The sequence below is a fragment of the Molossus molossus genome, unplaced genomic scaffold (genome assembly GCF_014108415.1).
Source record: "Molossus molossus isolate mMolMol1 unplaced genomic scaffold, mMolMol1.p scaffold_m16_p_17, whole genome shotgun sequence".
In the NCBI taxonomy this organism is placed as follows: Eukaryota; Metazoa; Chordata; class Mammalia; order Chiroptera; family Molossidae; genus Molossus; species Molossus molossus.
The window spans coordinates 29,414,550-29,440,959 of NW_023425352.1; the positions used below are offsets into that span (position 1 = coordinate 29,414,550).

The window sequence follows — 26,410 nt, forward strand, 5'->3', positions numbered from 1 at the left end:
GTTTTACTTTCAGAGGATATGTTAATTAAGGCACCATTTAGGAAAATTACTTACTGGTTACATCTAACTGACCACATGATGACGATGACGTGCACCAGACGTGGCAGACCCACTGCACTGGGCTCCTCACTTGACTGTACCAGTCCACTTTCCACACGGTCAACTTGTGCTCATCAATTTTAAAATTATGTAATATGGTCAACTCTCACTTGGTGCTCCCAGCCTTTTGGTGTACGGGACAATGCTTCAACCAACTAAGCCACCTGGCCAGGGCTGTGGTTGAAGCATTTTGAACACGAACATGAAGTCCTCTCTCTCCAAAGCATGTCCTGTCTTCCTTCTCTCAGGGCTAGGGGCCCCACGCTGGTGCTTCTACAGCCTTCTGGGGACTATTCCTGTCACTGCCCACAGCACTGGACTGTAATGACCTATTTTGTGTCTGTGTCCCACCTAGAACTTGAATCTTAAGGGGGGATTATATCTTTTCCATGATTATAGGCCCAGGTCTAGCCAGCCCTCAAGGTACAGAGGTACAACACCTATCAAAGCCCATTAATATTCCAGCCAGTGTGGCTTGGTGGTTGAGCGTCAATCCATGCACCAAGAGGTCAGGGCCCATGCCCAGATTGTGGGCTTAATCCCCAGTGGGGAGCAGGCAGGAGGTGGCCAATTGATGTTCTCTCTCATCGATGTTTCTGTCTCTCTTCCTCTCCCTTTTTCTCTCTCTCTCTGTCTAAAATCAATTTAAAAAAATTTTTTTAAGCTTATTAATATAGTGAATCTCTCCACTTGCATATTTCTGAGTGAGGCGTGAAATCTTTATACCCAAGGATATTATATGACAAAAAATATGTGGGACAGTTTTCCGGTGACGTTTCGTGTTCCTAGTCTCTGCTCCTCATCTCATCTGACCTGGTAAGTGTCTTCCTATCGCTTAATCACAAGGCTCTTTATCCACAACTGCCTCAGAGAGGATTTTATAGACATCCTGTCTCTGCTCTTGCCTCCTGGGAGCAGGTCTGACAATGACAATTAATTCATTGGGTTAACTGGCATATTGCTCTTTCCACTTCCCTTCACAGAGTTCATTCACACTCTGGCAGCCTCCTCCTGGCACTTTCACAAGCAAGGGGCTGACCCTTGACCAGCATGCAAAAGATAGCTACTAGACCATGTCTCTGTTCATGGACTGAGCTCCACTACAGAGGCTGTGGAGTTGCCTTCTGCCAGATTCTGGCTTATAAATGTACAGAAAGTACAGGCTGACCTTGCCAAGTGTTCAAGGCCTGGGCACGTTCAGTCCTTTGAGTGCTGACTAGAGTCTTTCTTAACGCTTACAGAGCCCCTATCTGCCTCCATCTCAGTGCCTACAGGAAATTTGTCTTTGACTATGCAAGCACTTATATGGCATCATTTCCGAAGCCCCAGGAAATCCCACCTATGCACTTCCCCATCTATTCTGTCGTGCCTAAAATTTCTTTAATCACCAACACATCCATTTACCAAATTGGAATCAGTTTTTAAAACCTCTAGGAACTGTTAAATTTTTAAACATAAGCTTTTTATTGAAATATAACATACATATATAAAAATGCACAAATCATAGGTGTAAATGGACCACTCATATGTATTAAATGCCAGGGTCAAGAAATAAAACATTGCCCTGGCCGGTTTGGCTCAGCGGTTAGAGCGTCGGCCTGTGGTCCAGAGAGACCCGGGTTCGGTTCCCGCTAAGGGCATGTACCTTGGTTGAAGTTTGTCCCCGGCCCTGGTTGGTTGTGCAGGTGGCAGCCACTCGATGTGTCCCTTCACGTCGATGTTTCTCACTCTCTCTCCCTTCCTCTCTCTCCCTCCCATTCTATCTGTACAAAAAATGGAAAAAATATCCTCGGGTGAGGATAAAAAAAAAAAGAAAAAAGAAATAAAACATTGCCATGTTTCTAGAAGAACCCCCCACCCCCACTGCCACCACTGCCTTGTGCTCACTTCCAGTCTTCTCCCCTACACCTCACCAGGAAAACCACCATTCTGGCTGGTAACAGATAGTTTTTGCTTTTGTCCCTTACCTAAATGGGATCATTCTGTATGTATTCTTTTGCATATTCAATTCTTCTTTGGCTCAGCATTACATTGATGAGACTCATCTGTGCTGTTCCATATAGTTGTACTTTGTTCATTTGTATTGCTACATAGTATTCTATTGTGTGAATTAACTACAATTTGTTTAACAATTCTAGTGCTGATGGACATTTGGGTTGCTTCCAGTTTTTGTCTTATAAATATTGCTGTCACTTATAACTATAAAGCCCCATGCTTTCTAGTACAGGTCTTCTGATAAATACATGTACACTTTTCTGTTGAAAATACACTAAGGATTGGAGTATATGAGACATAAGATATATATATTCAACATTAGTGGGTACTATCGAACACTCCCACCAGCAGCATGTAAGAGTTATAGTCATGCCACACCTTCATCAGCATTAGATCTGTCTTTTCCATTTAACTATTCTGGTGGGTGTGTAATAATGTGCATTATGTTCTTAATTTTCATTTCTCTGATAACTAGTTAAGATGAGCACTTCATTTTATGTGAATTGGCCATTTGAATATCTTTTTTGTGAATTGTCTCAGTCTTTGGCTAATTTTTTAATTGGATGTATACCTTTTATTTAATAATTTTAAAACTTTGTTTTATATTCTGATAATGTGTAAAATACTCATACTGCAATATTTTTTCCCATTCTGTAAACTTAACTTTTCATTTTCTTAATAAAATTTTTAAATGAGTCCTTTATGCTAGCTGTTTATTGTGCTTCCTATCTAAGAAAATTTTTCCTAGTCTAAAGAAGCTATCACAGACTTCCAGTCAAGATGGTGGTGTAGGTAAATGCGGTATTGTGTCCTCCCACAACCACATCAAAATTACAACTAAACTACAGAACAACCATCATTCAAAACTGCCTGAAATCAAGCTGAATGGAAGTCCTACAACTACGGAATTAAAGCAGCAGCCACATCGAGACTGGTAGGAGGGGTGGAGGCAGACGGGCTGGTCCCACACCCACGTGTGGCGGATAAAAATCAGGAGGACATCTCGGCTGGGAAGGTCCTCTCTGAGGACTGAAGGGTCCCCTTCCCACACCAGGCACCCCACTCAGGGTTCCAGTGCCAGGAAGAGAAGGCCCCATAAGGGCTGGCTGGAAAAACCAGCAGGAACTGAGGCTGAGGAAGGCTGAGGCGGCTGGAGCCCCAGGCAGCTCCTCTTAAAGGGCCCGCAGACAGTCGCCATATCTGGGACTCCAGCAACCTGGCTCACACTGGTAGCCCCGCCCTGATGACTCCCTGAGGCCCCTCCCCACCCAACTTTCAGGTCCACCCAAGCTGTTGCCAGTTGCTTAACCACAGGATTGGCCTGTCTTGGATCCTGCTTCAGGTTTTCCTAAATTCTTTCAAACAAGCAGCATCTGGTCTCAGATAGCCCCATACCTCTCGTTAAGTAATACATAGAAACAAACTCAGGGAGGCAGCCAAAATGAGGAGACAAAGAAACAGGTCCCAAATGAAGGAATAGAACAAAACTCCAAGAAAAGAACTAAGTGAAATGGAGATAAGCAACCTAACAGATGCTGAGTTCAAAACACTGCTTATAAGGATGCTCAATGGACTTAGTAAGAAACTCAGTGACTTAGTGAGGGCCTCGAGAGCATAAAAAAGGACCAGTCAGAAATTAAGTAGGCACTAACTGAAATAAAGAATAATGTACACAGATTCATTATTAGAGTAGGTAAAGCCAAGAAGCAAACCATTGATTTGGAATCTAAGGAAGCAAAAAACACACAATCAGAACAGCAAAAAAAAAAAAAAAAAAAAGAATCCAAAAAAATGAGAATAGTGTAAGGAGCCTCTGGGACAACTTGAAGCGTGCCAACATTCGCATCTTGGGGGTGCCAGAGGAGAAGAGAGAGAACAAGAAATTGAAAACCCATTTGAAACAATAATGGCAGAAAACTTCCCTAACTTGGTGAAGGATACAGACATACAAGATGAACCCCAAGAGGCCCACACCTAGACACATCATCATCAAAATGCAAAAGGTTCAAGACAAAGAGAGAATCTTAAAAGCAGCAAGAGAAAAGCAGTTATTTACCTACAAGGGAGTTCCCATAAGACTGTCAGCTGAGTTCTCAAAAGAAACTTTGCAGGCCAGAAGGGAGTGGCAAGAAATATTCAGAGTGATGAAAAGCAAGAACCTACAACCAAGATTACTCTATCCTGCAAAGCTGTCATTTAGAATCGATGGCCATATAAAGAGTTTCCCAGACAAGGAAAAGCTAGCTAAAGGAGTTCACCACCACCAAACCATTTTTATATAAAAAGTTGAAGGGTTGCTCTGGCCAGTTTGGCTCAGTGGTTGGAGTGTCAGCCTGCGGACCAGAGAGTCCCAGGTTCGATTCCCTCTAGGGGCACGTACCAAAAAAAAAAAAAAAAAAAAATGAATGGTCTTCTTGAAGAAAAAGATAAAAAATATGAACAATAAAATGGCAAGAATACATATCTGTCAACAATTGAATCTACAAACAAAATGAACAAGCAGAAGAGAAACATTTTCATAGATACAGAGAAATTTTCTTGGTTGCCAGATGGGAGGGGGGTTAGGGGAATGGGTGAAAAAGGTGAAGGGATTAAGAAGTTCAAATTGGTTGTTAGACTGACAGACCTCAAAGGGAATGGGGGTTGGGGGATGGGAAGGAAAAACCAAAGAACTTATATGTATATATGCATAACCAATAGACATAGATAACAGTGTGGAGAAAGGCAGGAGCGGGACAGGAATGGGGAGGAGGGGGTCAATGGGGGAAAAGTGAGGAACATCTGTAATACATTCAACAATAAAGATAAGTTAAAATTTTTTTTAAAGATATAAAGCAAAAAATAAATATAAAAAAATAAAGAAGCTATCACAAAATATCATGATTTTTTTTTTTCTTTTTTTATCCTTACCCGAGGACATTTTTGCATTTATCTTCAGATAGAGTGGGAAGGAGAGAGGAAGGAAGAGAGAAACATTGATGCGAGCGAGACACATCTAGTGGCTGCCAACCAGGGCTGGGGACAAACTGCAATCGAGGTATGTGCCCTTAGCGGGAACCAAACCTGGGTCTCTCTCATCTGTGGGCTGACACTCTAACCACTGAGCCAAATTAGCCAGGGCATGAAATTTTTTTTTTTAATGAACTTTTGTGTATGGTGAGAAGTAGGAATCAAGATTTTTTTTTTTTTTTTTACCATATTGTTCTACTAAGAACTATTTATTGAAAAGTTCATACTTAAACCTATGCCATTAATCATGGGATTATATATATTGGACCTATTTCTGAACCACATTCAAGAAGCAGTTAATTGTTAAACTAATTCTCAAGAAAGAATGCCTATAATCTGATTCTTTCCTCAAGTAGCATTTATTATATATTTATTATGAATTAAGCATCATGCTAAGCATTTCATTTGAATCCTCATCAATCCCCCAGTTACATAGACACTACTACTATTATCTCCATTTTATAGATAAGGAAATTAAAACTCAGAGAATTAAACAACTTGCCCAAAATCTTCTCGCCAGTAAGTATCAGAAATCTGACTTGATTGCAGGTCTGGCTGACTTTGAAGTGTGTCTCTTTATTATACTGTTTCCTAGAGTAGCTTTGGGGGGGGGGGGGCAATATAGATGTGTAGTGGGGAGGGTGATGGAGAGAAGTGAGGACCAACTTCCCTCAACTCCACCATATACCTATCAGAGTATTTTGTTGCTTTATTTGAGTTACACAGGCTTGGTGCACATTTAAAATTTCACATTAGTTGAAATAAGACATTTCACTAATTGGAAACTACAGGTTCATGTCATTTACTAGGCATTTGGCATATGATAGAATATATTATTATTATTATTATTATTATTCTATATATTTTTTTCTTATTAGTCAACTTTCAAGAGTAAGGAGTGGCTTTTATATATCTGTAACTCTGATTATTACTAAGGATATTGTTCTGTCCAGAGGAGGCACTTAATAAATATTTGTGTTTTTTATAGTTGTTGAACTATAATTGCTAACTTGAGGTTTCCTGATCAAGTAGGTTTTTAAAAAAAAAAAATTTTTTTTTTTCCTTTATTGATTTTAGAGAGAGAGAGGAGAGGGAGAGAGAGAGATAGAAACATCCATGAGAGAGAACATCGATTGGCTGCCTCCTACATGCCCCTCACTGGGATTTGGGCCCACAACCTGGGCATGTGCCCTGACTGGGAATTGAACTGGTGACCTCTTGGTGCATGGGTTGACGCTCAACCACTGAGCCACACCAGCGTGGCTCAAGTAGGTTTTCTATCCTGTAGTAATTGTTTTTAGTTCGGATCATGTGATCTATTCCTAACACACATTTTGTATTTTCTTTCTTCCAATAGCTGCTGCCTCAAAAGAGAAAATGCAGATCTGTGGCTGAATGGCCTGGTAGCAACAGATCTGAAATTCTTTTTTTTTTCCGATCCTTACCTGAGGATATTTTCCCATTTATCTTCAGATAGACTGTGAGGGAGGGAGGAAAGGAGGAAGGGAGGGAGGGAGAGAGAGAGAAAGAGAAATGGATGTGAGAGAGACACATTGATTGATTGCCTCCTGCATGACCCCAACCAGGGCCAGGGATGAACTGCAACTGAGGTACTGCCCTTGGCCAGAATCAAACCTGCGACTCTTTGGTCCGTGGGCCAACTCTCAAACCATTGAGCCAAACTGGCCAGGGCCAGATTTGAAATTCTTAATATATTAGAACCAGGAGCTACTTCCCACATGATGAGTTAAAAAGAAAGAGAGAAAGAGAGACTGAAACAGACCCAGAGAGAGATAGAGAGAAAACTGGGTCTTGTTCTAGACCCTCACCAGGTCTATGGCTTTAAGTTCTGTGCTTCTATTTCTCATATGCAAAATAGGGATAATAATACAGCAGCACAGGCTTGTTGTAAGATAAAGTGAAGCAACAGACAAAAAATATACTAAGAATTGGAGAAAAATGCTATTAAATGTCAAATATTGGTAGAAAGTAAATTGAATACAAGGTACAGGTGTGTTTGATTTTATTGATAATAAGTAAAATAACAATATATATTTTTAAAATTTACACTAATGTAACTTACAGATTTTTAAGATCACAGTGACTGCAATGGGTAAAGCAGGATAAGATAGAAGGGGGCCTTGAACCAATAAGGATATTGTTATCTACTGTGTAGTGTAAAAGATAAAATGATGAGTGTGTATTAAGTGCCAAGGTTTTCTCTAAAGTCAGTGGTGTGCCAGTTCAATTAAACAAATATTTAATTAGTGCTTATGTTTTCCAAGGAACCGTGTTGGGTACTGAGGAGGAAACAAAGATGAATAGCATCAGCCAGAGGGAGAGAAGACATCATTACTCCAGTCACTAGGCTACAAAGCAGAATGAAGCATCATAATGTAGAAAAGGTAAAACACAGCGGGAACCTGGTGCAGCTTAAAATAATTTCTTTTCCTTCCAGCGTTTCTCCTTCCCTTCCTCCTTTCATTCCCTCTCCCCCCCCCCTCCCCCTTCCTTTTCTTTATCTGAAAGGAACTATTTTGGATCTCTTTCACACGCAAGGTCGCTCGGCTGCAGAGCATCCGCAACCCTGTAAAATCTCCCCTAGTCCCTATTCTTCCTTTCCTCCCATTTTTATGAGCTCCTCTGCCACCAGCACTGCATTTGGAATGGTATCTATTGTGTGGGTGGTAAAAGGAAGGAAAGTTATTTTTGTTTTAATTATGAGAGCGGTTTTACTGGGCGCGGGGGCGGGGGTGGGAGTGGGAGTAGAGGAGAAGGAAGAAAAGCAGATCAGAGGCTGAGACGCTGCGCCAGGATGCTGAGGAGGCGTTACTAAGGTTACTAGAAAGAGGACGGCAGATGCTATTTAGGCAGGGTTTTTTCCTAAAACAACACATACTTTCAAATGAGGCGTGTGGACTTAGTGAGAACAGTGCCACACAGTATTAGATGAGGGGCTCCCGAGAGGGAAGGGAAAGAGGCCCAGGACAGAACTGAGAGGGTTGTGACTTCAAGAAAGTAGGCAGCTTCTGCCTCCCCTTCCGGCCCTGTTCTCCCGCCGCCTTTGTTTCCCGGGAATGTTCTGGCAGTAGCACAAGTTCGGCACTCCCGGGGACGGCGCCATTTAAGCGTGACACGCGGCCAAGCCGGACCGGAAGCAGCGCCTTGTCGGTACCCGTAGGGGAGAGGCGGGGAGCAGGCGGTGGCGGCGGCTGTGGCCAAGCTGCGCGGCCTCGGCGGACCGGGGTGGCCCTGCAGCGGCTCTTTCAGGCCGTGGGTCGTCGCTGCAGTCGCCGAGAAAGCAGAGAAAGACGACTCTGCGGGAGAGCTTGGCAAAGCAGGGAGGCGAGGAAGGGGTGTGTGAGATGATCGTGAGTGTGTTTGGCGTCGCGGAGGACCTCGAACTTGCGCCTCATATGCTACTAGTTGATTAAAAAAAAAAGAAGATTCTGGAGACAGCCGGAGTCTCTTTTCTCGAGGTTTTCTCGGCCCTTGTCAGCGTATTCGGAGCCCGAAGTGAGTGAGAGCGTTTTAGTACAACCACTGGGTTGAGGTGGGTGTGGGGTGGGTGCCGCCGCCAGGGAAAGAAATAGGAGAGGGCAAACGGGAGGGGGGGTGTCGTGGGGCGGGAACGAGGGGGCGATGGTACCGGTAGGAAACGTGTACGGGGTTCTGCTGTACCAGGCACTGCTCCAAACCCCGTCTGTGTGGTAATTCAGTTACCGGCTCTAGCACACTGGTGCTCTTCAGGAGCCTCATTGTGTAGATGGGGAAACTGAGGCTCACAAGTGGTAGAACCTGCTCAGAAAGACACACGAAACGTGCAGAGACAGGGTTTGCATTCTGGCAGGCTGACCCCAGAACGTCCCTCTGAAAGCAGCACCGGTGGTTGCCCTCCAGCAGGGTGTGAGGACAGGAGTGAGAGGCCGGTGTGGCCTGGCCAGATGTGATAGGCAGGTGGGACAGGTGTGAGATCCAGCTGGGTGTAAGGGGAGGGCAGAAGTAGGTGCGGGTGGAGTTGGCACTGTGGCTTTACAACCTTCACCCGCAGCCTTGGCCAGGGCCTTCCTCTGCGGAATTCTGTGGGACAGGGAAGAGGTGCACTCACCGGCCTCCCGAAAATGGAATGGTAGAGGATGGTCACACCTCGGTTCTCGGACATCTCCAATCGCGAACAATTCAGTTCTCGACCAAGTTGTTCACGGAAAAATGTCTCAGTTGAACAGAACCTCGGTTCTTGACCGGACAGCCCTTTCACGGTGAATCCTGTATGATCAGTCACTCGTCTCAGGAGAGAAACAAAGGAGCTAATGTTTACCCCTGAACCTTGAGTTGTTAACATCACAGGAAATGGTGCTGTGAATATTTTAGTGTGGCTTTTATTATTATTATTATTTTTTGCTTTGGGGGATCCTTAATGGATTAATTCAATTTACATGTTTCTAATGGGAAAAAATGATTCCGTTTTCAAACACCCTTCCGGAACAAATTAAGTTGGAGAACTGAGGTTCTGCTGTAACAGACTTGTAGGATTTAAGGATTATTTGATGTCGCCACATTATTTAGCAGATGAAGCCCACAGATAGGAAAAGTAATTTATTCAAGGTACCCAGGACTAGAAACATACGTTTTTGTCTTGGGTCCTGTGCAATGAAATTTAGGGAGTTCTCCCATCTTTTTTTAATCCTTACACAAGAATATGTTTTTCTCTTTTAATTGATTTTTTAAAATTTTTGGTTAATCCTCACCTGAGGATATTTTTCCATTGGTTTTTAGATAGAATGGAAGGGAGGGAGGGAGAGAGAGAGAAAAACATCGATATGAGAGAGACACATTGATTGGTTGCCTCCTGCACGACCCCGACTGGGGCCAGGGATCAAACCTGCAACCCAGGTACTTGTCCTGACTGGGAATTGAGCCCGTGACCCTTCAGTCCTCAGACCAACACTAACTGCTAAACAAAACCAGTTAGGGATAATGATTTTTTTAGAAAGAGAGGAAAGGAGAGGGAGAGAGAGAAACATCCAGGTGAGAGAGAAACATTAATCAGTTGCCTCCCATATGCAGCCTGACCGGGAATTGAACCCATAGCCTGGGTATATGCCCTGACCAGGAATCAAACCTTCTATCCTTCGGTGCACAGGATGAGCCACACTGGCCAGGGCAGTTCTTTCCTCTTTTTCTTGTTCTACTTGCTATAGTGAATATTGAAATTTAAAAATTTTGGTGTATCATTTAACCTGGACTGGTTTCTTATAACCATATGAATATAGTATTAATGACATCAAGTAGTCAAATAACCCGTCCCGTGTGTCTCAAATTCATTATAATGCTGAAACCAGGAGTTGTTTCCAACACAACTTAGTGACAATTGAGATTTTTCATTGTTTCTGAGAATTTCAATTAAAAAAATGAAACAAAATAAGGTTGACAAGGTCATAGAACTAGGTTTAAAAGAAACCTCCATATAATGTTGAAAACAAGGTAAATTTTCATCAATTAATAATGTACTGTTGCCCTGGCCAGTGTGGCTCAGTTGAAGTGTTGTCCTATAAACCAAGGGATCACAGTTTCTATTCTCCAACAGGGCACATCCCTGGGTTGCGGGTTTGATCCCCAGTTGGGGCAAGTGCAAAAGACAACCAGTCAGTGTTTCTATTTCACATCAATGATTCTTTCTCATTCTCTCCCTCTCTGTAAAACCAATAAACATATCCTCCAGTGAGGATTAAGGAAAGGAAGAAAAAATAATGTACTGTTCACAAATGCATTAAGTCTAATGGAATATAATAATCAAAATGTTAGCATATTCAGAGAGGCAATTTGGAGTAATTGAAATCATGGGCTTAAGAATCAAGTAGATCAGCTTAGCCACCTATTTGCTCTGTATAATTGATTTACTTAGCTTCATTTGTCCTTGATTTCTTCATCTCTGAAATGGAGATAATAGTTCCTAACTTGCAGAATTGGAAGCATTGTTTGTAAAGTACCTAGTATAATCTTTGGAATGAAGTTGATAAATACACAGTAACTGTTACTACTACAAGTTAAATAAAAATGAAGCATTGATGAACCTTGTGTACAGTCACATAGAGCTTCTAGACCTGATATTCAATGGAATGGTCAAAGATTAGCCTCTCTTGTTGGCCTAACAGTGAAAAATGTTTATTAATTTTCTGAAGGGTAAGTCTGTTATTTCAAAGTGAATGAAAGTTTTAGATGTGTGGCTAGCCCAGGGACAGTGATATAGCCACCACAATACTTTAAAACTATTGAGGCTTTAAAGATAACTTTTTTTTTTTTTTTTTATCCTCACCCAAGGACATTTTTCCATTCTTTGTACAGACAGAGTGGAAGGGAGAGAGAGGAAGGGAGAGAGAGAGAGAAACATCGACGTGAAGGGACACATCGAGTGGCTGCCACCCGCACGACCAACCAGGGCCGGGGACAAACTGCAACCGAAGTACGTGCCCTTAGCGGGAACCGAACCTGGGTCTCTCCGGACCGCAGGCCGACGCTCTAACCGCTGAGCCAAACCGGCCAGGGCCTTTTTTTTTTTTTTTTTTTTGCCCTGGCCAGTTTGGCTCAGCGGTTAGAGCGTCGGCCTGTGGACCAATGAGTTGTTTCCGGTTCAATGGGTTCAATTCCCATCAAGGGCACATACCTTGGCTGCAGTTCGTCCCTGGCCCTGGTCTGCTGGTGCGGGAGGCAACCATTCGATGTGTCTCTATTACATCGATGTTTCTCTCTCTCTCTCTCTGTCCCTCCCATTCTATCTGATAATAAGTGGAAAAATATCCTCAGATCAGGAATAAAAAAAAATAAAGATAACTTATTTAACTATTCTGTTTCCTGAACAGTATGCATCTTAGGTTCTAAGTAACTGACTTTATACTTTACAGATGCATGGTCATGGAGGCTACGACTCTGATTTCAGTGATGATGAACACTGTGGAGAATCTAGCAAAAGGAAAAAAAGGTAATTTTTTATTGATCTGTTCTTTGGATCCTTTCTAGATTGAGATGAGGTATAAATAATATTGAAAGTTTTTGTATTGTGTTTGTAGGTGAAGACGATGTTCTGAATGAATTTTTGTACATTAAACTATAATGAATTGACTCAAAATTTGAGAACAGTTATATGAAAAATAAAACGTTTATGCTGTGAAGGGAATGCGGAAGTAGAAGGGGGAGAAGGACTTTTCAGTTGTGGACGTCATAGCTAAGCTGGGGTTTGGTTGGTGGTCCCTTTTCTAGTACTTGACTGCAAAGTGAAGTGAGTGTGGAGGATGGGAATGTGATGCAGCACAATTCTTATGGTTTTGTGAATGAGCAGACTAAGTGGTCCAGGGAAGGAATTCATGGATGTTTTTATTGAATTGGAAGGGACAAGATCTGTCAGCAGATAAAACCTGGGCCTTTCAACTAACTACATCTTGGTGGAATTGCTGTCTTTAGGGACATGATTTTCAGGTTTTAGTGCTTAGAAACTTGATTTTATCCATTAACTTAGAAGTGGTTGACTAATCAAACTTATAAAAATTGGTTTATTATTTTCCACTGAGAACAATATATTAGGCATACTAATTGAGACTGAACATTTTTGCTGGGTATTCAAATCTTTACGGATAACCAAAAGAATAGAAATTATTATAACAAATTACATTTTATGGTGCTTTATAGTTTTAAGATTTTTTTATTCAAAAATATGACTTTGTAAAAATAGAATTTGAGCAAATTTAGTTAGTCTTCTCTGTTCCAGGGTTGCATATATCTACATAACTAGGGCTAATCATCTATAGTTTATATATTATCTATAATCAGCCCTTCTTTTTTTCATATTATCAGTTACCAAAAACTCTCTCTCTCCTTTAAAACAGTAAAATTGTGGCACAAAGAACTTAAGTAACTTAATTTTATTTAAGATTAAGATAATGAATGACAGACAGTCAGAATTTGAACCCAGGAACTTAGGTGATCAGACATCAGAACTTACACATTTGTTAGTTTCATTTTCTCCATTTTATAGGTATAAAATAAAGATACTAATTAAGCCATTTAAGGAGACATAAAATGTCTCATTAAAGATCAGTATGTCACCAATCAGAAAGAATATATGTACTCCTATGTTCATGGCAGCACTGTTTACAATCGCTAAGATCTGGAAACAGTCCAGGTGTCCATCAATAGATGAGTGGATAAAAAAGCTGTGGTACATATACACGATGCAATACTGTGCAGCTGTAAGAAAGAGAGATGTCTTATCCTTTGAGATGACGTGGAGGGACCTTGAGAGTATTATGCTAAGGGAAATAAGCCAATCAGAAAAAGACAAATAACATAATGATCTCACTTATTTGTGGAATATAATGAGCAAAATAAGCTGATAAATAGAATAGACCCAGAGACATAGAAAGGAGTACAGTTCAGACTGACAAACCCCAGAGGAGAGGGGTGGGGGGGGATGGATGAGATAAACCAAAGAACTTATAGGCATGTATGTATAACCAGTGGACATAGACAAAAATGCTAGGGGGGTGGGGGGCGTGGGATGGGGAGGAGGATGTCTAGGGGGGGAAAAGGAGAAACATCTGTAACAAAAATAAATTAATAAAAATTGAGAAAAAAAGCCCTGGCCAGTTTGGCTCAGTGGTAGAGCGTCAGCCTGCGGTCCAGAGAGACCCGGGTTTGGTTCCCGCTAAGGGCACGTACCTCTGTTGTAGTTTGTCCCTGGCCCTGGTTGGGTTGTGTGGGTGGCAACCACTCGATGTGTCTCTTTCATGTTGATGTTTCTCTCTCTCTCTCTCCCTCTCCACTCTATCTGAACAAAAAATGGAAAAATGTCCTCAGGTGAGGATAAAAATAAATAAAAATAAAAATAAAAAAATTTTGAGGAAAAAAAAAATCAGTGTATCTTTTTAAGTTAAGACTTAAATTCTTTAAAACATGTTCCAATTGTGAAAATATAAAGAAACAGAAAACACTTTAAGAAAAATAAACTCTTTTAATATTCTTTTTTCTTACTAAACCAGGACCGTTGAAGATGATGTACTGCTCCAAAAACCATTTCAGAAAGAAAAGCATGGAAAGGTGGTCCATAAACAGGTTGCAGCAGAATTGCTGGATAGGTATGGTATTTAAATGTAAATTACTTTTTTTTTTTTTAAGATGTTTTTATAAACTCAGGGACTTGGGAATTTGAATATATTAATGAGAATATAGACATTGGAATGTGCTTAAAATAAAATTTGTCTTAACAGGGAAGAAGCAAGAAATAGAAGGTTTCATCTCATAGCTATGGATGCTGTATCCTTTTAATATTTCTAGGTTTTTATAACTAATAGAATATTTTAAAATCTTTTTAATTTTATAAAATCTTATAAAGTCAGATTGATATTTTATTTTTAAAGATAAATCCTTATTGATTTGGAATTTTGCCATTTATATTTTGAGTACAGTTCTCTTTTAATACATAAAAAAGATTTAGAGACAAAAATAATAAAACATATTCCTAATGTTCTATAAATAGGTTTATAAATTCCATGAATTGCAGATATTTTTCCAACCTGTTTTTGCCAAACTCTCAACATTTCTCATTTTTATACTATGCTTATCTTCTGTTTCATTTTAACTCTTATTCTCTTCTTACCTGATTCTTGGCTAGTTAAGGTCTTTGTTAAACTTGCATTTAAAAGTAGATCTCTCTGTGGATTATTCTAAGGTCTTCGGTGGCTTTAACTCTCAGGCATGAGATGGGACTCTCTTTATACCTTGCTGTTATGCCATGTCTCAGCTCAACTTTTTGGAAAGACTGTGACTCACTACATTGACTACTACCATTGGCCTTCCACATTACTGAATATTGGAGAGTGAAAAAGAGGCCAAGCAAGACCTGAAGTATTTCTAGGCGTGTATTACTATAGCCAGGATTAAAAGGAGACAATGTCGATTAGATATACTTCCTCCCACCTGTAGTAATCAGTTTCATTTTGTTATCATTTCTTATACTTTTAAGTTATAGAAGGTTTCTTGTCAACAATTAATTTATTCTTATCTCCTAACCTATTAGCTTATATCTACCTTGCATTCCTTTAGCATTTCAGTGTCTACTCTGCCTTCTCTGACACTTCATTTGGGGTATGTTGGGGAATCTTCTTAAAGCCTGGTGAGGGTGAAAGTCTGAGTCCCCTTTCCTGGCATGGGTAGAGGTGGGACAGAGTATTTTTGGAGTGTTTGGCTGAAGTGGAATAGTTACTGTCTAAAAGTTATCTGTCTTGTTAGATTGCCTCTCTCTCGGTTATTCAGTTAGAGAAGGCTTTTGGGTTTGTTTGTTTTTTTGTCTGTGCTAGTTGGCATTTCCAGGTTGTCGGCTTTCTTCACCTCCAAAACTGGGATTTAAAAGCCAAAAAAGGGTAATTCACCACTGTGCTATCCCATAGGTCCTGAGGTCCCTAGCTGATATGCCTTCTCTCCATCCTGTTTGTTTGTTTTTTTTAACAATTTTTAAATCGAGCCCTGGCTGGTTTGGCTCAGTGGTTAGAGAGTCGTCCTGCAGACCAGAGAGGCCCAGGTTCGGTTCCTGCTAAGGGCATGTACCTTGATTGCAGTTTGTCCCCAGCCCTGCTTGGGGTTGTGTGGGTGGCAGCCACTCGATGTGTCTCTCTCATGTCAATGTTTCTCTCTCTCTCTCTCCCCCACTCTATCTGAAAATAAATGCAAAAAAAAGTTAAAAATAAATAAATAAATAAATAAAATTTTTAAAAATTTTTTTAATTGACTTTTAGTGAGATGAAGAGAGAGAGAGAGAGAGAGAAATATCGATATGAGAGCAAAACATCCATTGGCTGCCTCCTACACGTTCCCTGTGGCCCAGGCATGTACCCTGACCTGGAATTGAACCAGCAACTTTTCTGTGCATGGGATGGCACCCAATCATCTGAGCCACACTGGCCAGGGCTTCATGTGTGTGTGTATGTGTGTTTAAATATATAATTTCCAAGGGATTTAGCTGTTCCTAGTGAGAAGAATATGGAGAAGTACATCTTTGTCTACTCCATCTTCTTGGAAGCAAAGTTCCACCCACCACTTTTTTTGGAAATAGATTTTTTAGAACCATTATTTAGGTGTTATCTGTGCCTGCTTTCATACTAAAATGGCAGAGCTGAGCAGTTGCAGCAGGAACCATGTGGCCTGCATATTTACTGTTTTCAGAAAAAGTTTGCCGACCCCAGCTCTAAAGGATTTCAGTAACTTGCTATGATCACATGGTCAGTTAGTGACAGACCAAGAGCTAGAACCCATATCTCCAGATATTTGGCTATTCTCTTTTTATCTTTTCTGAAATGTTAACTGTTGTGTTTCTAGTTTTGGAAGTATTCTCTTGTTTGATACTCTATTAGAACACATTGTGATCATTTAAATCACTGTCTTTAATATAATAGGATGTAGTCATAGACTATTATAGATGAGGTCAGTTCTGGTATATATACATTCTCTCCTAGAGAGAGTACCATTAAGCTTTACAAAAGAAAACAGTTTTTTTTCTTTTTTTGTTAATCCTTACCCAAAAATCCTTTCCATTGATTTTTCTAGAGAGTGGAAGGGAGGCGGGGGGGGGGGAGAGCGGGGGGGGGGGGGAAGAAACATAGATGTGAGAGAGATACATTGGTTGCCTCCCTCATGCGCCCCAAGCTGTGTCAGAAAACCTGCAACCCAGGTACGTACCCTTGACCCAAAATCAAACCTGAGACCTTTTGGTGCTTGGGCTGATGTTCTAACCACTGAGATACACTGGCCAGGGCTCCAAAGAAAAAGTTTCAACATCACATATCTTGTTATATTGTCCTGAAAATAAATGTGACTGTGGATTCTTTGAATATTAAAAAAAAGTATAAAAAATACTTTTTTTGAAAGCCTAGTGTTAGGATTTAATATTATAAAAATTGCATCTTATATTTTTAAAGGCTTTATTACTGGAATAGCTAGATTATATTTTATAATAATGAAATTATTACTCCTTACCTTTTATTTTAGAAACTATAATTTTTCATATCGTGATGATTAAAATGAGTGGTGGTGTGAGGCTTTGTGTAGTTTAGCAATAGAAAAGGAAACTCTCTTTCTCCCCAGATAGAGATGTATCTTTGAATTTATAAGCATGTATAGTATATGTCTACATATTTAAAAAATTAAATAGACTCATACTACGCTCTTTATTTCTACTCACTAAATATATCACGGACATAGAACAACTCTTAAACAAATAAAATCCTTAATTTTTTGCATTTCAGTATCAAAGGCATGCAAAGTTTGTAAATGACTATATTTTATACTATGGTGGCAAAAGAGAAGATTTCAGACGATTGGGGTAAGTGTCATGAAGTTTATATAGAATTGGAGAGAGCTGTGGAGATCTTTTAGAGACCCACAGCTTCTGTGTCTTCTAGTTCTATAATTTTCCTCTGCTTTCCATTCTGATTTCCTTGTTATCATAAGGTGGAGAGGCCATCCATAGCTTCTCACTAAGTAGCTTCTCATGAACCCCCTTTCTCTGGCAACAGAGTAGCCTGCTGAGCCAGATCTGTCCCAGCAATAACAGAATATTTGAGGCCCTTCTCTTCAGATCCCCTTGGTTTTGTGTGGGTTTTCCCTCTGACTTAACAATTTTCTGAATTAGGAGACCCCTAAAAAACTTTATACCATCTCATCTATCCTAAACTTATCTCCCTTCTCAATTTGGCCTGTACTTTCTAACAATCCCTTGGTCTATTCTCAAACTGTTAATTAGCATCTGGAAAAATTATACCCTTCAACTCTCTTACTCAGTCTTCCTAGGAAGCTGTAGTAAAATGAGGTACAGAAAACTCTTCATATATTTTTTAAAATTAGATCTCAGTAGGGTAGTGAGTGTTATTGATGTCTTTTTTTTTATTATTTTATTTTTTATATTGACATCTTTTAGATTCTGAAAGTTACTTTCATATGCATTTCCTTATCCATTTAATATTTACTCAGATTTCTCATCCTAGCTTTGGTTATTTAGCACCATGTGTGTAATTGAAACCAGTGTCAGAGATGGATGGATTTCTTATCCATTTAAGTTGTTTGTATATTAGCACTTTTTATAGCACCTTTTGAAAAGTACTGAAATAGTTTTTACAAATATATATGCGTACATATATTCATATACATAAAACTGTCTGTGTGTATTATATTTTTTATGCAGGTGTTCAAAAATCTCATAGAACTGTTTAACCTCCTAAATTGGACTAATTCTTTGTTTATATTGAATTGAAATAGTTTTATTTTCTAGGGAAAATGACAAGACAGACATGGATGTTATACGAGAAAATCATAGATTCCTGTGGAATGAGGACGACGAAGTGGACATGAATTGGTAATTTTAGCTATTGGATGCATAAAATGCTTTTGTCTTATCTCTGGATAAAACAGTTCTGAATCGACATAAAACCATGCCTCAGATTACTGAATCTAGTTTGGTTCTTTTGGTAATTTTGAACAGTTTTAACTGACTTCTCATTGCTTAACTTTGTCTTTAAAAAGCATTTGATCTTGACCAGTGTGGCTCAGTAGATTGAGCGTCATCCCATGGACTGAGAGGTCCCAATTTGATTCCCAGTCGTGGAACATGCTAGGGTTGTGGGCTCAATCCCCAGGGGTGGGGTGGTGGAGCATGCAGGAGGCAGCTGATCGATGTTTCTCTCTCATGTTGATGTTTCTATCTCTCCCTCCTTTCCTCTCTAAAACAGTCAGTAAAAACATAGTTTAAAAAACATTTGAAAATATTGTTTGTTGTCCTGTAATATGTTTCTTTTTACAGTTTTAAAATACTTTGGGGAAAAAGTAATACCTGAAAATAGTTCTCAAATTCCCAGCATTACAAAGGCTAAAAAGTGAAGTATAAGGCTCTCTCTCATGTCGGTCAGTCTTCTAAACTCCCTCCCTGAGAGAACAACTATAATAGTTAATATTCAGATATTCTATGCACATATAAGTAATAGACCTCTTTTAAAACATTAATATTTGTATCACATGCATTATTTATTTGACGTAGCTTCCAAGTTGCAGACTATGATTGAATTTCTAAATGAAGATTTATATATTTTTTATGAATTTAGGGAGAAGAGACTTGCAAAGAAATACTATGATAAATTATTCAAGGAATACTGCATAGCAGATCTCAGTAGATACAAAGAAAATAAGGTATGCCTTCTAAATATTTATAAAAGAAGGTACTTATACAAGTACTTATACAAGTACAGTGTTACTCTTTATAATACTGTCATGCCCCACATTATTCTTTGAAAGATGCTATTCTAGTCTAAATTGCCCTGTATCTGTGAAGTAATGTTTGGATCTTTTAACCTCTACAGCTGTGGAATTTACAAAAGACCCCTTAGTCAAGGGTTCTTCTTTGTGAGCTGAGGCAAAAACAGTCTAAAATTAAACACAAGTGGCTACTGGATCCTGTTTCATCTTGACTCTAATCTAGAGCCTCTAGTGATTATAATGAATGATTTGACACTGCAGAATGATGTCTTATTTCACAGATGAAATTGATAAACTATTTTTTCCAAATTGATTAACATACATAGAGAGGCAGATGCACATCTTTTGTTATAAAAACGTCTATTCTAGTAAAATTAACGCTTACCAGTGCTAATTAGTAATGGCAGATTTCCATTCCCATTTTACATCTTACTTTAGTTAATATTAAAGGGATTTTTATTCCTGTCTCAAATTTGTAGTAGAGAAGGTGACCCAAGAACTTATGATCTCAGTTTGAAATAGGACAAGAGGGAATGTTGCATAGATCTGTATGTTTGTATAATAATGTACATTTATATTAAGAAAGACAACCTATTTAAAAGGTATCTTAGCCCAGCCAGTGTGGCTCAGTGGTTGAGCATTGACCCATGCACCAAGAGGTCGCCAGTTCGATTCCTGGTCAGGGCACATGCCCAGGTTGTGGGCTGGATCCCCATTTGGGGGCATGCAGGAGGTGGCCAATCGACGGTCTCGCTCTTCGATATTTCTGTCTCTCACTCCCTCTCACTTGCTCTCTCTCTAAAATCAATAAAGGAAAAAAAAATTTTTTTTAAAAGGTATCTTAAATATTTCTCATAAGGATTTTGTTTTCATATGCTAGTTAAATCTCAGAACCATAGTTGGTTTAATTTTTCAGTAGTGCCTTTAATATGTGGGTTGCTTCACAATGTTTTTATAGATAATAGTAGTGTCCATTTTTATAACCCTGTTTACAAACCCATGCACTTGGTATATCCCAAAGACTTTCTCAGTTTTTTCTGAACTAGCTCTCATCTCTGTTCTAGCTACTACCATTTCGAATCCAAAAAACACCACAGCAGTTGTAGTAACTTGAAGTTACTACACTGCAAGTCGAATGTGAAATATAGGTCTTTCTAAGAGCACATAATGAAACAGCTTTTTCAACTGTGACTCATCTGTTGATTGTTTTTCAGTGTTTATTGAGGTCTAGGCTCGATGTTGTGGATTAAAACGTGGTGTCTGCCCTTAAAAAACACGAACATATATTCTAGTTAAGGGGAGAATGTGTACATAATAAATAATTAAATATTTGTATTCTCCATTGAAAAAAACAGTGTATTACTGGAAATCATACTTCAAAGAGGATAATCTTAAAGCAAATTATATTTTGCTATTAGAACATGATGAATAGTCAGATACGAGGGTTAGTGCAAGTAAGAGATCAGATATGACTTGTATGTTTTGAATGTGAATACTAGAGAAATGGGAAATATGAAGGGAGGGGTATCTTAAAAAAAGTAAAACTATTCTTTTTAGAGCAGTTTTAAGTTAACAGCAAAATTAAGGGGAAGATAAAAGATTTCCCATCATCCCTTGCCTCACACATTTGAGGGGTATTCTTTTTTGAGGGGAAAAATGATGACTTTTTTTGGCATACCATTTTTGAAGTGTTGGAGACAGAGAAGTACCTTTGATTTCCTTACTAGAATGCATTTTCTCAGTTTGATTTACCCAAGGACAGTGTTTTATTCATTTTTTAATTAACCAACTCCTAGCTCAGTATCTACTATATATTGTAGATATTTAGGGTGTTTTTAGTGAATTCCAACCTTTGTCGCACACCTCCATTTCCTTCTTTCCTTTCATCATTGAGAAATTGGTTGGGTCATTGCACCCGTTAGGATTAGATTCAGCTGCAGAGAACAGCAAGCACTCCCAAAGAACATTAGTGTAAATGAACTAGAAGTTCATTTTTCTTTACATAAAAGTCCAAGTAGATGGCATGTATTGCCAGGAAGTGAGGACCCTCTCTCTTGCTGCATGCGTGAGCTCTTTGTGCCAGAAGGTATGGTGAGAAGAAGAGGCCCAGCACCAAGCCCTGAGTAACTCCAGTGTTTAATCCAATATCTCAGCAGGAGAATTTATATCTTCAGGAAAGAATATATAAACATACTGAGGCAAAACTTCTATGTAATCTTTAATAGGAAATATTAGTTGTTTGTGACATTTCTTGTCTCTCTGAAAGATTATAACCTTCATAGTTTCAGACACTATTTTAATCACTTCAGCAGACTGCTAAGCTCAGTAAGTAGTTGCTTAATAATTATTTGTTAAATAGATTAATGAATGAAAAAAAAAGTTTGGAACTATAATGTTAAACATCTGTCTATGCTTCAGTAGACATCCTGACATGTTGGATGGAAAGTAATCCTCACATACATGTATAGGTTTAAAAATAAACAGTTATTTTGAATTTTTTATTTCTTTTCTCCTAAACTAGGAAAATATTATTTCCTTTGGGTTTTAACCAGAATATTTTGAAATATTTTGTGCCCTTATTTGCATTTAAAATACAAAATTGTTACCTGGCCAGTGGTTGAACATCAACTCATGCACCAAGGAGGTTGCCAGTTTGATTCCCAGTCAGGGCACATGCTCAGGTTGTGGGCCAAATCCCCAATGGGGGGCCTGCAGGAGGTAGCCAGTCAATGTTCTCTCTCATCATTGTTTCTATCTCTCTCTACCTCTCCCTTCCTGTCTCTCTAAAATCATAAAGAAAAAAAATATATAAAATTATTTAATTCAAATAATAGGTGATTTAAAAAAATAAAAATAACAAAGTTAACCAGGCAGAGAACAATTTATCTGAATTATCTCTCTTAATACAACAACCTATGAGATTAGGATTCTTATAATAAGGAAACAGACTGAGAAGTTAAGTAATTTTCCCAAGGTCACAGAGCTAGTTAACAAGTGGTAGAGCTTGCTTTGGGTCTGCATGATTCTGCAGCTAAGCTTTTAACAATTATAAAAGTAAACTGAATAGAAAACTACACCATTAACTAGAATTATGGTAAATTAGGAGATGAATATGAAAGATCTTTTTATTTTTTCTTAATCCTCACTCGAGGACATTTTTTGCATTTATCTTCAGAGAGCAGGAGGGGGTGGGGAACATTGATGTGAGAGAGACACATCAACTGGTTGCCACCCACATGACTTCAACTGGGGCAGGGGACAAACTGCAACCGAGGTATATGCCCTTAACGGAAACCAAACCCGGGACTCTCTGGTCCACAGGCCGATGCTCTAACCACTGAGTAAAACCGGCCAAGGCTGAATGTGAAAGATCTTAAAAGCAGTTGAGAAAAATCATTTTTAGCCAAAAAACAAAGTTGTGTTTAGGAATCAGGAGGGAAGTTGAACAATGTTCTGCTTTAGGGCTCCAGACTGGCACCATTATTCTTTCCTGTTCATGACTATGCTGTTGTAGTGGGAAAAGAGCCACACATAAATGAATGAGTGTATTGTGTTTCAGTAAAACTTTGTAAAAAAGGGCAGCAGGCCTGTGGGCCATAGTGTGCTAATTGGTGGTATAGTATGTACCAGGCACCGTTCTAAATACTTTATATGTATTATCCCATTTAAATCTCTTAACTAAAAAAGTTGGTACTTGTATTACTTCTACTTTACATGTGAGGAAACAGGAACAAATAGATTAAATAACATGTCCAGTATTACATAGGTGTCAAGTTGTAGAGCCAAGAAGTAAACCCAAACAGTCTGACTCCAAAGGCTGCACATTCTTGCACTGTAGTATTCTGCCTCTTTACTGTACCGTAACCTCTTTTCTGTTTTCTGTCAGTATCATAGGAGATATTTGTATATATATCTCCATTATTAATTTAGATATCTTGTGGCCTGGCACCTATAACTTAAAAGTAAAGAAGATTGTTCCTTAACAGAGATGCTGGTAACTGTTCAAATGTATTTTTAAGTACCTGGAATTCTATAAGAAGAGAAAGCTATCATAATGGGAATTAGGTTTATTTTTGGGTTACTAAATGTCATTGTATCAATTGTTGGCTCCATGTTTAGATTGATACACAATTTAAATAATATTTAAATTTATTTTGACATAAATGTAAATTTTTTTCTTGTCAGTTTGGATTTAGGTGGAGAGTAGAAAAAGAAGTAATTTCAGGAAAAGGTAATTTTTTTTCTTTATAAAATTTTACTTTTTAATAGAATATGGTTATTTTGTCATTATTGAATTGAAGTCATTGGGTAAGTTTATTCTTAATATATACAGTGAATGATTATCTACAAAAGTAAAATTAGAGAAGGTATATTCATTATGTATTACTAGCAGAGGTCAGAATAATATAATGCTTTAGATTTTTTACGTTTAGAACTTTTGCTTTTAGAACATCCAATTGAGGATAGGTAGAAAATGTTTCAAGATTTCATAGCAAGTTAACTATTAATGGATGAATGCTTGAGTTTTTCTTTTTATCAATTTTTGGAATAATGAATTGGTATTATTGTATTCTGATCAAATTCACATTATGAAAGTAGATATTAAATGTCACTTTGAACCTAATAGAATTTTTGAACAGGCTAGTTCTTAGTTCTTCTTTTGAGGAGTCACTGAGATTGAGCCCAAATATTTACTCTTACAGCAAAAGACCAGACATTTGTAGGCAGTCAAGAAATGCTTTTTCTATGCATTGTTGTAATCTATTCATAAAATTTTTCTCAATAGTTAGTATCTCTATACCAGTAGTTCTCAACCTTCCTAATGCCATGACCCTTTAATACAGTTCCTCATGTGGTCACCCCCAACCATAAAATTATTTTTGTTGCTACTTCATAACTGTAATTTTGCTACTGTTATGTCTTAGGCAACCCCTGTAAAAGGGTTGTTCGACCCCCAAAGGGGTCGTGACCCACAGGTTGAAAACCGCTGCTCTATACTGTCTCATACTATAAAATTCTCTTTATCGATAATTGCATAAAAAATCTTTTTATTGATTTTTTTAGAGAAAGGAAGGCCAGGAATTGAACTGGGACCTCTTAGTCCATGGGACAATGCTCAATCCACTGAGCCACACTGGCCAGGCAATAATTGCATTTTTAATCACAATAAAAATTAATATTAATGCTCTGAAAATTACAGAAGGAGTATTTAGGAAATTATTTTAAATTAATAGCAAAACAATTATAATTGAAAATAAAGGTTACATTTTTAAATGATTAAATATTTATGCCATTACTGTGATTCATATACATCTTCTATAAATGAATGTCTATATCAGATGTGAAATTGGATATGCAATTAAACAGTAGGAATTTTTTTCTTTAGATAATAAATATCATCTCTTTACATCTACTTTAGAGGATAAGGAAAAATAATATATTTAAACCTTTTAAAACTTTTCTTAAGATTACATTTTTAGTTTGTTTTCACCTAAAACAATGGGATATATTGGAATGTCTATCACAATTTTAAAATTTATATTTTTGTTGAATGGAAATTTCAAATTATGGTAAGTAATGCTGCCTTTAAAAAAATTGATGGACATTCTCTAAATTTATGTAACTGAAAAGAGGATTACTTGGGAATGGGAGAGAACCCTTTTGCTGTGATTTATAAAGTTACAATTTTGTTGCTGTTTTAACAATAGAGCCATTACTGAACATGTACAGACTTAAAGTATTCATTTGGAATAAGTAAAAAATACCAATTTAGAAAGATTATCGGCCTTTTGAACTAACTGATAATTTTCAAAATTCATTTTGATAATTTTTATGAAAAGTTCAGGTTCCTGTTGATGCAAATTATTGAGATACAAATTTTTTTTGTTTGTTCAAGTAAAAGTTTGATCTTATTTTTTTCTGTCAAAGTTAATAATTTTTGAGTTTTTTGTCTTAATTTCCTCTTGGATCATCAATGTTACTCCTTTTTTTGGAGAATTTTTAATGTACAATGTATTGATTTTAGTGTCAAGTGATTCTAAAATTTAGAACATTGGGTTTGATTACTTATTCAACTTTATCTCATAGGGCTAGCATTTTAAAATATGCTTTAAATGCCATTTTATGCTGATACTTAAAGTAAATGCCATTATGTTAATACTTATAAATTTTAATATTATTATTAACTATTCAAAAGGGAATACCCAAGTGTATATTCATGTACTTTGGAAAATATGTTTATTCTTTTAGGGTATTAGTGAGTACTCTCTTTTAGTATTACCATTTTCCAAAGTATAAAATTCCCTAACAGGGAGTCACTAAAACTCTCTATGGAAATAAAAACAGTCAATCTATCTATTGAGCAAAAATTCTGTGACTGATTTTTTTTTTTTAAGCCCACTTTTTTTTTTGTTCATTTCAGAGACAGGAAGAGAGAGAGAGAGACGGAGAGAGAGACTGATATTGATTGGTTGCCTCCAGCACACACCCTGACCAGGGACTGAACCCACAACCTGGGTATGTGCCCTGACCAGGAATTGAACCCGCCACCTACTGGTGCACAGGACAACACTCCAACCAACTGAGCCACGCTGGCCAGGGCTGTGACTGATTTATTTTTTTTAAACAATTCATTCAGCTCTTTAAATTGATACTTGTAAATACATTTGTTGAGTAATAATTATTGTGGTCACTTATTTATTAATGCTGACTTTATAGAACTAAGAAGTTATGTATGTTAATAGTAAATTTCAACCATAATATCAGATTATATAGAACTTTGTCACCACCTATTATAGCTAATAATTTCTTCCTTTTTTGCAGGCCAGTTTTTCTGTGGAAATAAATATTGTGATGAAAAAGACAACTTAAAGAGTTGGGAAGTTAATTTTGGTTATATTGAGCATGGTGAAAAGAGAAATGCACTTGTTAAATTAAGTAAGTTGAATCTAAGTGGGATATGATTGATTTCTTCAAAGTTTATCTAATTTAGATTTAAAAATATATAGACTAATTTAAG

The 26,410-nt window shown here is 38.1% G+C and overlaps 1 protein-coding gene across 1 annotated transcript in view; it reads left to right on the top strand.

Moving 5' to 3' along the window:
- Positions 1-8,371: 8,371 nt before the first annotated feature.
- Positions 8,372-26,410, top strand: part of LOC118632265 (protein FRA10AC1) — a 37,793-nt gene continuing 19,754 nt past the window's right edge. Inside the window, exons 1-9 of the mRNA XM_036265219.1 lie at positions 8,372-8,619; positions 12,006-12,082; positions 14,136-14,231; positions 14,364-14,409; positions 17,394-17,470; positions 18,416-18,499; positions 19,242-19,326; positions 23,578-23,623; positions 26,215-26,328. Coding sequence (XP_036121112.1) covers positions 12,006-12,082; positions 14,136-14,231; positions 14,364-14,409; positions 17,394-17,470; positions 18,416-18,499; positions 19,242-19,326; positions 23,578-23,623; positions 26,215-26,328 — 625 coding nt within the window. The 5' untranslated portion in view covers positions 8,372-8,619. The remainder of the gene's footprint in view (positions 8,620-12,005; positions 12,083-14,135; positions 14,232-14,363; positions 14,410-17,393; positions 17,471-18,415; positions 18,500-19,241; positions 19,327-23,577; positions 23,624-26,214; positions 26,329-26,410) is intronic.